This window comes from Cajanus cajan, chromosome 8 (assembly GCF_000230855.2).
Source record: "Cajanus cajan strain Asha chromosome 8, NIPB_CcT2T_4, whole genome shotgun sequence".
NCBI lineage: Eukaryota > Viridiplantae > Streptophyta > Magnoliopsida > Fabales > Fabaceae > Cajanus > Cajanus cajan.
In genome coordinates, this window is record NC_138524.1 from 6,735,122 (window position 1) to 6,749,850 (window position 14,729).

Genomic DNA, 14,729 nt, shown 5'->3' on the forward strand with positions numbered 1-14,729 from the left:
TTTATAATTGCAGAACATCAAAATCTAAAGTGAATAAAGTAAATAAAATTTAAACCAATCCACAAACAAACATGATGGTGAAGTTGAGAGACAGCAACAACAAACTGAGATAATATATTGATTCTGTTAAGCGCTTTTGTCCCGAACTTCACTTGAGCTCATGCAGGACACGTGGCACTAATCTCGTGCCTGTAGTACAATTTATTTGGAATTAATTATTTAATTTAATCTTCTATATAATGAGATTGCTTTTACGGTCCCATTTTCATTGTTCTTGCTTATTCAATATTCATCCCTCCCATTCATAATTCATTCACAGTTTCTCATTTCTTCAACCTTCAATCGTAACCGTTAGGTAATTAACTCGTACGGATTTGGTTGGTATTGGTATTTTGTTCCGTAGATATACTTGGGTTATTCTTTGCATGTTCTGTTTTTGTGTGTCATTTTGATTTTCATCACTCTTGTCGTTGCCTAGGAGCTTTCGTTACGTCCTTCCACTTTCCGTGAGTTTCAAGCCTTGCTTTTTTTATAATTTAATTTTTAATGTTTTTATTTTTTGAAATTTCTTCTAAATATAGCATTTGGTGGAAGAGTCTTCTGTCTTTGGATCTATATAATTTGGTTTGTGATCATGATGTGTTTGGATCACAAGTGTGAATAGGGTTTTGGGTTGGTATTTTTTCCGAAGCACACGATCAGGTTCATTACCTGTTCTCTCTCTGTCTCTGCCCGATTGAACCTTTTGTTTGATAGATTTGAAGGCATTGATTTGGTTTATGAAAATTTTGATAACCCATTGAAATTGGCGCAGGAATTGAACTTCGGAGGTCTAACAATGGCAGCGAATTCTTCTAATGGAGATAACCATTCAAAGCAACCTCCCATGCCATCTCCATTGCGTTTCTCCAAATTCTTTCAGGTGTACTTTCGTTTTTCTTTTTTTATAATTATTATTAATGATTTTCTTGTCACATTGTTGTTCTCGTTTGTTATCCGGATTGTACAATTGAAGTTTATCGTTAATTGGCATGGTAGATTTCTTTCGGTTATACAATGGTGGTGTTTTCGATTTTTCTATCCCATGTACTATAGGATAGGAATATTGTTATATATTGTTTTCACCATTTGCAAAATATGATCAAAATAAATATAATGGATGAACCTTATTGATGTGTTTAAGTTTGTTCTTAAACACTGCAGATCGGTATAGTTTACTATTTACATAGAACGCGATCACGGACCTTTAGAAAATCGAACCATGAGAGCTTACTCTGCAAAATATGTCTAACAGCACAGAGTTATATCCTGGGGATAGGGAAGGGGGTTATAAGTGGTAACCAAAAAAGAATTCAAAGTTATCCCTTTTTCTTGGGGGGAGGGCGGGGGGAGTGGGATGCTGATACTGATCAGTGAAACGGAGTTTTCTTTGTCAGAAAGAATCACTTACTTTGCATAACATATGCCTTGTTTCACTAACATTCCTTTCATTCTTGACAACAGTCTAATATGAGAATTCTGATTACGGGAGGAGCTGGATTCATTGGTTCTCACCTAGTTGATAGATTGATGGAAAATGAAAAAAATGAGGTCAGCTAATTAGTTTATTATGTTATTGAGTACCGTTTTTTTTTTTTTCAACGTCTCTATTCTGCTTATATAACTTCTAATCAGGTCATTGTTGCTGATAACTATTTCACCGGATCAAAGGACAACCTCAAGAAATGGATTGGTCATCCAAGATTCGAGCTTATCCGCCATGGTATACTCCATTTTTGTTTACTATTCAATTATCTATAAATTAAATTGTTGTGCATATGATAGAGTAAAATTTAGATTTTTTTTTATGTCTCATTTGGTACACATGTGTGAACATTAATGTCAATGTTAAAGGTTGTAAATGTTAATCAGCTGGCTGTATGCTATTCTCAGAAAACATTAACAGTACCTTAGTGTATATAGTACAATAAGTTCAGAATGTTTAAATGTGTCTGAAAATCAATGATGCTGATACGCTTTATCATTGTGATCCCTTTGTAGATGTCACCGAAACTTTGATGATTGAGGTTGATCAGATCTACCATCTTGCATGCCCCGCGTCTCCTATTTTCTACAAATATAATCCTGTGAAGGTATAATTGAGTTTTATCCTGTCTCTGTTTCTTTATCTTTTGCTTGGTGTGCAGACATATTTTTCCCAACTGCAAGGTTTGGCTTTTAATATTCATTACATAATCACGGACATTAGCCACTTTATATTTGAGTATATAGAACCCCATACATACAGTGGCATATTTATTCTACTTCTGTCATGTATCATTGCCTGAAAGTTCTGTCTTTCTGCTGATCCTTGAGAGACTATATAATATGTTAGGAAATAATATTTTTTACAGACAATAAAGACAAATGTGATTGGCACACTGAACATGCTTGGGCTTGCAAAGCGAGTTGGGGCAAGGTTGGCAAATTATCTTCTAGTACCTGTTGGTCTTAATTCCTTTTTCCTTTTGGTATAGTCTTAGTTGTTATTTTATTGGCAGGATTTTACTTACATCAACATCAGAGGTATATGGGGATCCTCTTGAGCATCCCCAACCTGAAAGCTATTGGGGCAATGTGAACCCTATTGGTACATGCTTTTATCTCTGTCTCAATCTGTGCCTTGAGCTTCTTAAATGAAATTATATTTTCTGCTATGACTGAAAGATATCTTCACTGTATAAACCAAGGAATAGGTAGTTAGTTATGGACTTAAGAAGGTAAAAGCATTGAAAGTGTGTGTCTGTGTATGTGAGACATTTCTTGTTCACATAAGCATTAGCTTCTGGATGCAAGGTTGACCTTTTTGAGGCAAAGAAATTCTTTGAATTCAATTTTTATGTAAAAGTAGTCTAAGCACTTGATTACGTGTTTGTAATAGGAGTTCGTAGTTGCTATGATGAGGGGAAGCGTGTTGCTGAGACTTTGATGTTTGATTATCATAGGCAGCATGGAATAGGTAATTTCTGGTTTCTTCATAATTGCCTCCTTTGTAAGGTATAGCTGGTGGTAGAAATTTTTCTTTGCAATTTAACTGTGCTTTTTGTATTCTTCCAACATAGAAATACGTGTTGCAAGAATCTTTAACACATATGGTCCACGCATGAATATTGATGATGGACGTGTTGTCAGCAACTTCATTGCTCAAGCTCTTCGGTAATTAGAACTTTATTCTTTGTAGTTTATATGCTGTAATGTTATTTCGACATGCCTTGTTTGATCTGTTAATAATGGTTTTGGTTCCAGCATTCAGGCCTTTAATAGAATGCGTGATGCGTGCAATGGGTCATGCTTTTCACTTGCATCAGTTACTGATTAAATTACTTCAATACCTTGATTTTGTTGACTGACTGTGACTTCTTTTTCTGTCTTCTCCCCATTTCAAAATTGATGCTTTATCAGTTTATCTGTCAGTTTTCTCACTGTCTTTGGTGTGTTTTAGTGGTGAACCCTTGACGGTCCAGTCTCCAGGAACACAAACTCGCAGTTTCTGCTTTGTCTCTGATTTGGTATATATATCCCATTTGCATCTTTGTTTCATTGAGTTGCTATTAGTATTTAGTAAGCTGATTATGTTAATTGTGATAGGTTGATGGCCTTATCCGTCTCATGGACGGGTCGGACACTGGGCCAATCAACCTTGGAAACCCAGGTTAGATTTCTATTGCTAGGCCGGTTTTTAAGTATGTTAACCTTTTTTACAATTGTGAAAATGTCCTTGATTTATTTTCCTGTCTCTAACTGTTCAAGCCTCTGCTTTTTCAGGTGAATTTACAATGCTGGAACTTGCTGAGACGGTGAAGGAGGTCAGTTCAAAGCTTTTATAGTTTTCTCACCTCTCAATCTCATAGTTTGGTTCATACACCCATTAGTTTTAAGCTGAAAATTTATGAGTAGTAAAGTGTGATATAATACTTAATTACCTATCTAAGAGGGAGCTTTCACTCTGGGGAAGACTGCATTGTCAAAATTTGGCTTTAATGGTCTGTTTGCACTCTGAGTTTCTCATAAATAGAGAAGACATATTTGCAACCATTAGATAAAAATATTCTAATTCCTAATTTACCTCCTAAATCAGGGAACATTATCATGATTATATGCAATCAAATTCTAATTTGTACACAATAAAGTGGAAACCAATTATAGCAAATATTCTGATTTACAAGCAAGTGTGTACAATATAAAACTAATGCATGGCATCTAGATTAATGGATTTGTAAGAGAATACTTTTAAAATTTATGCTTTTGCTGTTGATTTGCAGCTTATTAATCCAAATGTGGAGATTAAGACAGTGGATAACACTCCTGATGATCCCCGACAGAGAAAGCCTGACATAACAAAGGCAAAAGAATTGCTTGGCTGGGAACCAAAGGTTAAGCTGCGAGATGGTCTTCCTCTTATGGAAGAGGATTTCCGTCTGAGGCTTGGGGTTCCCAAGAACAACTAACTTATTTTCGCTCCTTTTATGTCAAAGTAGATGGTAGATAATAAGTGAGATGAGTTAGTCTATCAGTTTTCATATTTTTCCTTTTCATAATTATGATAAGTAGGAATGGCTCTTTTAGACTTCTACAAATGTCAAAGACCTGTATACTCTAGTTTGACAAAAACTGCAATCGTGCAAATTTTGCCGGTGGATTTATTTCTTGATTAAAATTTCGTTAAAGAAAGTCCATGTTGTATGCTCCTTTTTCAGAATTTAAACCTCTGGGAGAAAATTAAAGTTTTTTATTTGTCATTGATTAATAGGTTGTTATATGTCAGCAGTATTAAGTTCTGACTTTTGATGTTATTATTAATCAAGCTTACTTTGTTTGAGTTTTTTTTTTTCCAACCTTATTTTGGTATTATTATTAAACATGTTATTCAAAAAAGTTATTTGTGGGCGGTGATTATTGACCAAATAAGATGGTTAACATGATGTTTTTGAATAAAACGTGCTAAAATAAGGCTAGACCAACAAAAACACGATATTTGTCAGCGTGATTATGGACGGAAAAGAGAAGATTATTCATATAACTGTTGGGCTTTGACCTGCCTTTTATTAATGCTGTTATATATAGTCAAGTTGTGTTAAAATTGTCAACAAAAAAAAATTGTTACAAAGAATAAGTCATAAATACTAAGAATATTTCATGATCAAGTTACAATTTTTCCTATACTAATTGACAAGTGTAAAACTTTTTAATTATAAACTAGTAGAAAAGAGACGTCTCTGTTTTGACAAAAAAAAATTATGAAGTGGGCAGTTATTTAAAGAAGGTAAGCGAGATGAAAAAAATGTTGGAAGAGAAAAGAGTTGTTAGATTTTTAAGTAAAATAAAAAAAAAAACAAAATTATCCATATAAAAATGGAGATTAATACTGTTACCAAAAAGTAATATTTTAAAAATAGACTCATTGAATTGGTGAAAATACTAATTCACGATTTAATGGTACAATGATGATTAAATGTTAATCAAATTAACCCCAAGCGTGTGGTTCAGCGGTAGGAGTTGATCCACGCTTAAGCAAGGTCAGGGGTTCGAATCCTGCCTTGTGTATGCAGCGCGTTAAATCTTGGGACCAGCTATCCCACCCTTTGAAGTGCCTGCTGTCGGTGGATGAACGAACCTAAAAAAAAATGGTAATCAAATTAGTATTCATAAAAATAATAACAATTAATAAATTATTTTAAATAACATTAAAAATTAAAATAAATTTTAATATTTAAAGTAAATATAAAAATCCAGATATAATATTTAAGTTTAAATTTAATAAAATATAACAATCTCTATCAATACACAATTATCGATAAATACCCAAAAATTCTTCAAAAATTTCATAAACTCCAAAAATTTTCAACAACTCATAATAATTGATAAAATAATTATCAAAAATATAAAGTGTTACATTAGTAATTTAACACAGTCTTATATAATCGTTTAAATAGTTGGTTATAAATTCAAAGCATAATTTATATACTAAAATATGTTTATTTATTATAAATTTTAATTTAATTATAATATATAATTTATTTATTATAAAATATAATTATATAAAATAACTATTTATTTTGTATAATACACTAATTAAAATGTAAATTAGTAAATTAAATATTTAAGATTTAATTTTCCTGAATAAATAATTTAGAAGAAGAAAAAAAAGAGCAATACGTACTTTATTTTAATTAAAACACATCCCAATATTAATTAACTTTAAATTAATTTTTAATAACTTTTACTTTCTCACTTTATACATCTCCTTGTTGAATTCAAAATTTTAATAATATTATTAAATCTGATCCTATATAATTAAGAAACATTGAAAAGAAGAAGAAAAAAAAAGATGTTGCTAGTCTAGTATAGTTAAGTCGATAATTATTTCAATCCGTAATCAATTAAATTGAGAATAAATTATTACCTTATCTCTTTAAATATTATTCTATCTTAATTAATCTTTAAAGTATTTTTTATTAGTAAATTTCAATAATTACAACTCGCATTTAAGAGATTGATACTTCAATGAATAATTTTTCTAAACTTAGGAAAGAAAAGAAAGATTCCTCCTCGTGAATCCACCAGAAACAAAATCGGTAATAATGTTATTGTCTTCTTTCCTGTTCTGCCAAGCTAAGCCAAGCGATTCTCCTATCTGTCGTGTATGGCGATGCAAATGTCCCATTCACCATGTCACTATAATAATAACTAAGAATGAAAAACGGGCGAAAAATTTTTTTTTTTAAAAAAAGTGGTCAGGGGTATTATTTTTTAAAAAAAGTAGTTATTCTTTTTTATATATGCATTTTTTGTATTTTCTCTTGAAAAAAATTAGAATACAAATATAATTATTTATAAAAAGACAAAACGAAATTCTATATATTTTTTGTTATTAATTATAGATATTAATTAATATAGCGAGTAAAAGTGGATTCGACGCCACGCCACCTCAGATTGTTTCTTTATCCGAAAAGCACCGCACCGCGCCACGCTTCCGCATCGATTTCCATTTCCATATAACACAATACACATCAGTTTGTGGCGCTGTGTACGTGTGAGTCTATCTGACACCCACGCACGCTTCAATCACACACCGTCAAATCTCTCACCCACCCTTCTCTTTCTTTTCCACGTATGTTTCTACGTTCTTCCGTTTTAAAGCAATAAACAGAACACACACCGAAGCGGTTGCAATCGCCTTCGTCCGGTTCAAGGACGGAGCCAAGGGGGGACCTACGGGTGCCACGGCCCCCCCAACAATTTTAATTTTTTTTTATATTTTTTTTATATGCTTTTGATACTTTAATTTTCATTTATTATAAATTATATATTATTTATTCTCGGCCCCCCAGTATTGAAATCCTGGCTCCGTCCCTGGTCCGGTTAATCAACTCACACAAACCAAACTCTGCAATACTGCACCAACCTCTCTTCCCCTTCCCTCGCCAACATTCTAGAGGAATGCCGAAGCCGCGTCTCGATCGGGAATAGTGCGCTAGGGTTTTCTTCGCTGCCTCCGATTCTGATTCCGATTCCGATTCCGATCGGAAATGTCTGAAACTCATTCACCGCCCCGAACCTCCGCCTATCTCGACGCGCTCTCTCAAGCGATCCACAAGAAGCTCCAGCGGGTTCGTTTTCCTCCATTTTCTCGCTCCTTTCTTAGCATAGTCGAATGAATGAGTAATCGATTGGTTCTCTCTGTCTCTGTGATGATTGTGGTGCAGGCGCTGGCTAATTCCTCGCAGAGGCGCAATTTGTTGCAAGAGCTGTTCGCGGACATTGCTTTAGAAGTCGATGACCGAGCCAAAGGCGAGTTTGCTTTGCAATTAAAACGATGCATTATTTCAATCTGATGTTTTGTCTGTGTGATTGATTATAGAGTGCGGAGATTCAGATAGCTTATTGGAGTTAAATTGTTTGTGCTTTAAGTATATATAGTTCTCTTGCTTAATATGAATTTTTCATCGAGGTTTACTAGCATGTTGGTGGCTAAGAAAATTGGATTATAATTTTGTGCTAATATAATTAGCTGCTCTTATGTTATGGTGCTCTCTGATTGCTGGATATGGTTGATCGCATGTGATTGGGAGTTTTTTTTTTTTTTTTTTTTTTTAGAGAAATGAGTAGGATAATAGAGGATGAAATTCACAACTAATGTGTGGATATTTGAATCCAAAAAACAACTTCGTTTTCTTATGTATATATTATTAATTTTTATTTGTTAAGCAAGAATTATAAAGTGCATGTTTTTTATTTTTCACAATAACAGGTGTAATTGTCAACAAGGAAGAAGATGTCATTTCTCCCGCCGAGGATATTAATGATGGTCCGTTATGCTTCTACGACGTGCTTGCGGATTATTTTGTGCGAGTATCTGAGAGTGGAAAACCTGTCGTTGACTTGATTGTTCAACTTTGGAGCCAATCGTTTGCTTCACATATCTTTGCCCTCCTGTTTCATAAATGGGTATGTCCCTATGTGAGCTTGTGTCTACATTTTGTCTTGTTGCTTTCTTGATGACGTTTTTCCCTATGTGTGGTTGTATGATCTTCCGTCACTGGTTTTGGATTTTAGCATTCAGATGAAAAAAAAAAAAAATGAGTTACTCGAGTAGCTTTACCAGTTTGGATTCTATTAAAAAGGTAAGTATTTGAAGTGCATAAGTATCATTGTTTCTTTCATGATCACCATGTCCTCGATAATTAAAGCAAATAGAAGCCAAGTCAGACATTCTTTTAAACTGTTGTAACTATGACTTATGGTTAACATGATCATCCGAAGTAGAAGTTTGTCCATATATGAAGCACAGAGACTGCTCCTTCTAGAAGTGTCGGTTACACTTCCCACAATGACACCTTTATGACACTGCTCATCAGGTGTCCAAGAAAAATATTTTTAAAACACGGTTTGCACACTCGACCAACATTCCTAATTTCCAATGACTTGACACTTTAAGGTTGTCACTTATAAAAAGATAAAAATTATTTTATTAAAAATATTCAAGACAAAAAATATTAAGAATTATGTCCATCACACTTCCTTTGTGAACATTGCTTTCTCTATTCAGTCCTTTTCTTCATTATTCATCGCCATTGCTTGTTCCTTCCTTTCCCTCCTTGCTCTTTGCTGTTTGTCACTTCTCTCCTCCTAGACCTGTCCTTGTTTTTGGCTCCTTGCTATTAATCACGTACCTGTCCTTGTTTTTGGCTTCTTGCTATTCATCATTTGGTTCCAGAACCGATAATGCTTTCTCTGTTGACAGCCCAAGGTTCCAGAACAATGAACAAAGTGTTCCAGTTCAAGAACACCTCTGCAGTAGCCCTAGGTTTTTTACTTGTAACACCAACAGTTCCACAACCCCCAAGGTTCATACCTTACTCCCATTCTCGTTCCATGTTGTTTGTGGGCTGCTTGCAAATTTCCATTACTTTCTTGTGCAATTTTCTGTTGTATAGTTATGCCTTGCCATGGGGTTTCCATCATTTAGCTTAAATAAGCACCAAAAAGCATCCTTCATTTTTTATTAGAAACCTGCATTTGGTTCTTGAAAGTTGATTCGTATTTTGTTTCTTTTTAATGTATTTCATGGTGTTTATCACTAACTAAATTATTTTGATACAAATGCATGCATGTGTGTATGTGCACTTGCATGTGTTTATAGCTGTATCCCGGTGTCTTATATTTTGGACATTGTACATGTCCAGTGTCTGTTTCATGTCTATAGATTTGGGGTGCTTTTGGAAGAGATTATTTTCATATTATTTGAACTTATCTTATGGCATGAACACTTGTACAAGTGTTTGGGAGAGCGTATGAAAAGAGCTTATGATATGACCATAAATTTTTAATTTGTTTCAACAAACTCTTGAATTGATATGATAAAAACATTTTATACATAAGCACTTGTATGATAAACACTTGTTCATTAAGTGCCTAATTAAGCCATTTACCCAAATGGACTGTTGATACTGTTTCATTTGAACTGCACTTCTCCAAGCAGTAATATAGTGCCATTGCATTTCTAGTTTTGCCTTTTGGTTCTGTTTGTTCTAAATCTGTCTCGTTTAAAGCTTTTTAACATAAACTAATCTCTCCTTAGTCCGTATATTTCCAATTATCAAGTTTTTCAAACAAAGGTTAAAAAAAATCCATAATTGATATTTGGCATGCATTCAAAAAGAGTTTTGCTGTATCCTCCTAATAATATTCAGTGTTTAATATCTTAAGAACATCAAAAACATTTGGCACTTTATTTTCTTAGAATAATATTGGGATATCGGTAAGGATGAATTAGAACTATTCTTAGAATAATATTTGTAGATTGAACGTTAAAGACAGACATTAATGATAAACTTACATATTTGATACTGGCAATGGGTTTTTAATATCTGAGAAATAAAAATCAGCTTCTACTTGTGACATGTGCAAAAAAAATTGTCCCAAGCTGAATGGTCATTAACAGGAAAAGGATAGTATCTATGCCTCAGAGCCTATACTTTGGGCATTCAATTGCAGCCTTTTTAGCATTCATAATTTCATTGCTTGCCTTGAAGGCTAAATGCCCATTTTGAACAAGAAAATTGATTCTATTTCATGGTCAGTCACATTTCAAACTTGTATTTAGCAGTTCAAAATAATTTAAACCTCTCTCTGTAATCTCTAAAAGGAAAATGAATTTTTCTTATTTCGTGAAATATTCTGAACATAAAATGTCCATTTTCAAAGTGACAAGCATGGCATAACAATTTGATACACTACAAGTTGAAATTTTTTTACTCATTTCATAGTATTGTTCTGTATTTCATTGATACCAATCAGAGATTGTTCATTTTGTTCATCTCAATTCTGGTCCAGTTCTATCAGGTGCCTTTCTGACAAATGAACATTTTCAATTTTTGTATGTGATATTCTGAAGCATGCAAATTTTCTCTGAAATTGTGCTATTTCCTTTTCAGTTGGTTCATGAAAATATGAAATATATAAACATTTGATATATATATATATATATATATATATATATATATATATATATATCCCATTTCTGATTTATGTACTATGATTTCTTCTTGATTACTTTAATTTTGAAATGCTAATAACTAATAAGTATTTAGAAATTAGAATATTTGTCACAGGTTTCTAAAACTTATGCTTTCTCTGCTATCAGTTCCAAATTTCTTTGTCTATTGAGCACTTGATGAAACCTGCTTGTCAAATCCCTAATGGATTTTGGTGCAAGTTTCTAATTTAATCTTAAGGAACCCAATACATATTATTTTGAAATATATTGTATAAATATTTATGCAATATAAGTGAAATGATTTGTGGCTTATGTGTGTGTGTCTTTGTGTAAGATATGAATATAATTTGTTTATTGTGTTATAATTTTGAGGGATCTCAAAATTTGTAAATTATAGTTAATAACAAGAGAATTCATCATATTACATAATTTTGATCCTTGTAAATAACATTATTTAATTTTTATTATGAGAATCTTATATTTTTACAGGGTACGTGGTTTTAGATGGGATGTGGCCTTTATAGGATATTTAATTTCATTTCTATTGTTTCACTTCTGCCTTTTAGGGATTACAGAGGGTTTCCTCTGCTGTAACTGTAAGGAGTCAATCTCCATATTTCCTAACCCAAGTTCCTTTAAATTTCTAATGATTGACTGTGATGAATCCTATGCATGCATATTTCATGAATTCTAATTGTGGCATGTAGTTTGTTAGTAAAACATTTTCCATGTAGTCATGTTGTGTTGCACAATAACTTCGCAACCTTTTGCAGCTATTTGAAGTTCATCTTGATAATCCAGAAGTGCTCCTCCGGTATTCATCTGCTCTGGTTCAAGGTGCCACAAATGTTTTCTGGTATGAATGCAGGCTATCACAATAGAAAACTTTACTTAATTGACTATTATTTGCGGAAGCCAGGCTTCAATAGTTACAATTCTATCGACTTTCATTTTCATGTCTGGACAAAATGTATGAACTTCCTTTCATGCTCTATTCTGCTCCTAATTGTTAAGAAGAATATTTGTAGGCACCCTTCATTATTTCTTTTAAAAAAATCATAAACATTTTGCTTTACCTGGTTTTGCTATGCCAATTCAATAGCAATCCATTCAAGTTTATCCCCTCTATATAAAACAAAGCAGAAAGTAATGGCAAATATTATCAAGATTGTCTTGGCTAGAACATCTGCTGTAGTTCAGTGCCATACGGTACCATACTCATAAATTCAATCTGGGATGATATTGCAATAATATATTTTGATACCATGTACAGGATTGACATTCAAACAAATACAAGACGATTCCAGTCTTTATTCCGTGTAAGAGTCCTAGAAGGAATCTAGTGTGTTTATTTGCACTGACATGGATCATCTGACTAATGTTGTGACTTGTGATTATTGCTTTCTTTTCCCAATTCCTTTGCATGTTCCTTGTGTTTCCCTCAAGTTCAGTACCTTTTGGAAGATGTTGCATTAGACCACACTCGATTGAATAAAATTCCTTTCCAGGTTAGATTAACCCTATAAGTTGTAGTTTTTGACATTAGATAAATACTGGCGACAATTATTTGCTAGACTCTTGAATTACAATATTATTTCTAGCAATGGCATTCTGAAATTCTTTACTTTTCACCCTATTATTAGGCTCAGCGGGATACGTATCTCTTGCTCTCAAGATTCATTATATTTTACAACAAAGGTAGGCAGACATTTGGGGGAGTGGATTTGCCCATAAATGAAAATGTACTAGCCCTTTAAAACACAATAATATTTTCTTTGCAGCTGACAAAATAGATAGCTTCTTGAAACAATGTCCTGCTTTCCCAACTGCCTTCTTAATCGGTGGTCCAGCAGATATATTTGTTACTGAACTCACTGATCAGGTAAGGTACATTTGTATTACCTTTTCATAATTAAGAGCCGTATCCTCTGTTTCGTATCAAGACATGACAATGTTACCCTTAATGTATGGCGTCGATTTTGTTGTCACTTATCAGCTTCAAAAGCTAAAGGTGGAACCAGTGCTGCTTCATTACCTATCTGAAATGAAGATCCTTCAGGGTACTCTATCAACCATTTAGGTTCAATATTTGAACAGGGACTCTATTTGTATCTCATCCTGATTTAGCTATGCCATTCTTTTGTTTATGATAATGGCACAGGTATGGAATTGCGAATGACTACTAGTACGAGATTAAAAACTTGTTTGTATAGCTTTACTTCTCCTGGTGGCCCACTGTATCCTACTCGAGCCGTTCGTCATGCAGCTTGGGAAGCATTAGATTTACTTTTCCCGGTTAGTATTTTTTTTAATTAATTCGTACTTTTGTGAAATTAGTACCACTAAATAATGCATGAATTCAAGGTAGCCATAAATAAGAAAGTGTCCCTCGTTAAGAAGTATTTAACTTCAATTAGAAGCTTAAAAGTTTTGTTGGTAGGTGGCATTATGTCATTAATCTATGGTGTAAAATTATTTAAGCTACCGATAGATTAATCTAAGAACCAGCGCATAAATGCAGCTTTATTTTTTTTCTTTTAGTTATTCAACTGATTTCCCAAGGGACAAATTGCTGTTATTCGTAATAACAGAAACTCTGTTATCTGTTATAGCCATTCTTGTACATTCGATAGAAATAGATAGAGTTGAACATAATAAAATATATGCCACACAATTCGTGTTTTATTAAGAGACATACAACACTTCTAAAGGCAACGAGAACATCATAATTCTTGGGAGCGAGCTATCAATGTTCCACTATATAAATCATGTTATTGTTATACCATGATAAAAGTTCACTACGTAAATAATGTTTGTTATACAATGATACAGGTGGGACGTTACCCTCGGCATCTTATTAGTTTGTTCTTCAGGTTGCTTTATCCGTGGTATTGGCCTTCCTCTTGTTGGAACTTTGTGATTTCTTGCTTTCAGACAATATTTTACTCCTTGATGAGGTTCATTTTTTCTACGTGGGATAAGATCACCAAGCCAAAATCACATTAGATTCTCATGCCTGTACAGAACTCCGTGATACCTTCCCATCGATCTCGCGCCTCGACCTTTTTTTCGTGTCGTTAGTGAAAATTTGTGTACAAACAAACTAGCTAATGCTTTGTATATTTGTTGACTGTGGCAACAGTTAAGCTTAGAATTCCAAGTACAGGTAAGCTGAGAATTCTTGGGGAATAAAAAGATGATTAGAAAATGATGGAATCATTATGTAATTAATTAAAGGAAGAAAAACTAACAAGTCATATTGTTGCAATATTTTCTGGTGGTTAAATTATACAAATGAACAAATGGTTTTTCTAACTATGTAATTTTTTCTATCTTTATCAAAAATTAAATGGTTTTTCTATTGTCTTATTTTAATCATTTATTTTCGAAAACGTTTACGTACTTGAGTATCATTTTTCTCGATTTTCAAAAATTATATTAAGAGAAAATTATAAGTGTTAATATTTTGTATTTGTAAAAGCTAACGTTTACACGTCAATTATGCCCAGTGATGCCCAGTGCTTACTACTATAATCATATTTTGTGCCTTTTATTAATTGTAAAGAATTAGAAAACGTGTAAATAGAATATGTCAAAGTATTGGGATAGCAACAGCTCCAAAGAGCAGAATTGAAATTTATTCATTAGTTCCGAATAGCTTCATGCAAGGCAATAGATCATATAACAATCC

At 33.1% G+C, this 14,729-nt stretch overlaps 2 protein-coding genes across 4 annotated transcripts; both read left to right on the forward strand.

Annotated features, from left to right (window-relative positions):
* Positions 1–201: 201 nt before the first annotated feature.
* Positions 202–4,786, forward strand: LOC109798693 (UDP-glucuronic acid decarboxylase 6). Of its 3 annotated transcripts, none has more exons than XM_020359049.3 (13): positions 202–355; positions 815–922; positions 1,504–1,590; positions 1,675–1,762; positions 2,041–2,132; positions 2,394–2,458; positions 2,541–2,629; positions 2,921–2,998; positions 3,102–3,195; positions 3,482–3,548; positions 3,628–3,691; positions 3,805–3,845; positions 4,302–4,786. In XM_020359049.3, the coding sequence occupies exons 2-13, from the start codon at positions 839–841 to the stop codon at positions 4,485–4,487; spliced, it is 1,035 nt and encodes a 344-aa protein (XP_020214638.1). In that variant the 5' UTR covers positions 202–355; positions 815–838; the 3' UTR covers positions 4,488–4,786. The 3 variants fall into 3 exon arrangements, with proteins under 3 accessions (XP_020214638.1, XP_020214639.1, XP_020214637.1); XM_020359050.3 differs by lacking the exon at positions 202–355 and adding an exon at positions 479–506; XM_020359048.3 differs by lacking the exon at positions 202–355 and adding an exon at positions 576–702.
* A 2,200-nt stretch (positions 4,787–6,986) lies between these two features.
* Positions 6,987–14,353, forward strand: LOC109798611 (K-stimulated pyrophosphate-energized sodium pump protein). Its single transcript, XM_083062025.1, has 11 exons — positions 6,987–7,649; positions 7,746–7,830; positions 8,291–8,487; positions 11,812–11,894; positions 12,312–12,357; positions 12,490–12,546; positions 12,682–12,736; positions 12,820–12,920; positions 13,035–13,098; positions 13,200–13,333; positions 13,871–14,353. The coding sequence occupies exons 1-11, from the start codon at positions 7,569–7,571 to the stop codon at positions 14,042–14,044; spliced, it is 1,077 nt and encodes a 358-aa protein (XP_082918151.1). The 5' UTR covers positions 6,987–7,568; the 3' UTR covers positions 14,045–14,353.
* The last annotated feature ends 376 nt before the right edge of the window (positions 14,354–14,729 follow it).

Bases quoted from the DNA above. Each gene is read 5' to 3' on its own strand.
- LOC109798693 (XM_020359049.3), top strand. From the start codon at position 839: ATGGCAGCGAATTCTTCTAATGGAGATAACCATTCAAAGCAACCTCCC. The intron at 2,133-2,393 runs GTATAATTGAGT...TATTTTTTACAG, and splicing joins ACAAATATAATCCTGTGAAG to ACAATAAAGACAAATGTGAT. The intron at 2,459-2,540 runs GTTGGCAAATTA...TTTTATTGGCAG, and splicing joins GCAAAGCGAGTTGGGGCAAG to GATTTTACTTACATCAACAT.
- LOC109798611 (XM_083062025.1), top strand. From the start codon at position 7,569: ATGTCTGAAACTCATTCACCGCCCCGAACCTCCGCCTATCTCGACGCG. The intron at 12,547-12,681 runs GTTAGATTAACC...CCCTATTATTAG, and splicing joins TGAATAAAATTCCTTTCCAG to GCTCAGCGGGATACGTATCT. The intron at 12,737-12,819 runs GTAGGCAGACAT...TTTTCTTTGCAG, and splicing joins CATTATATTTTACAACAAAG to CTGACAAAATAGATAGCTTC.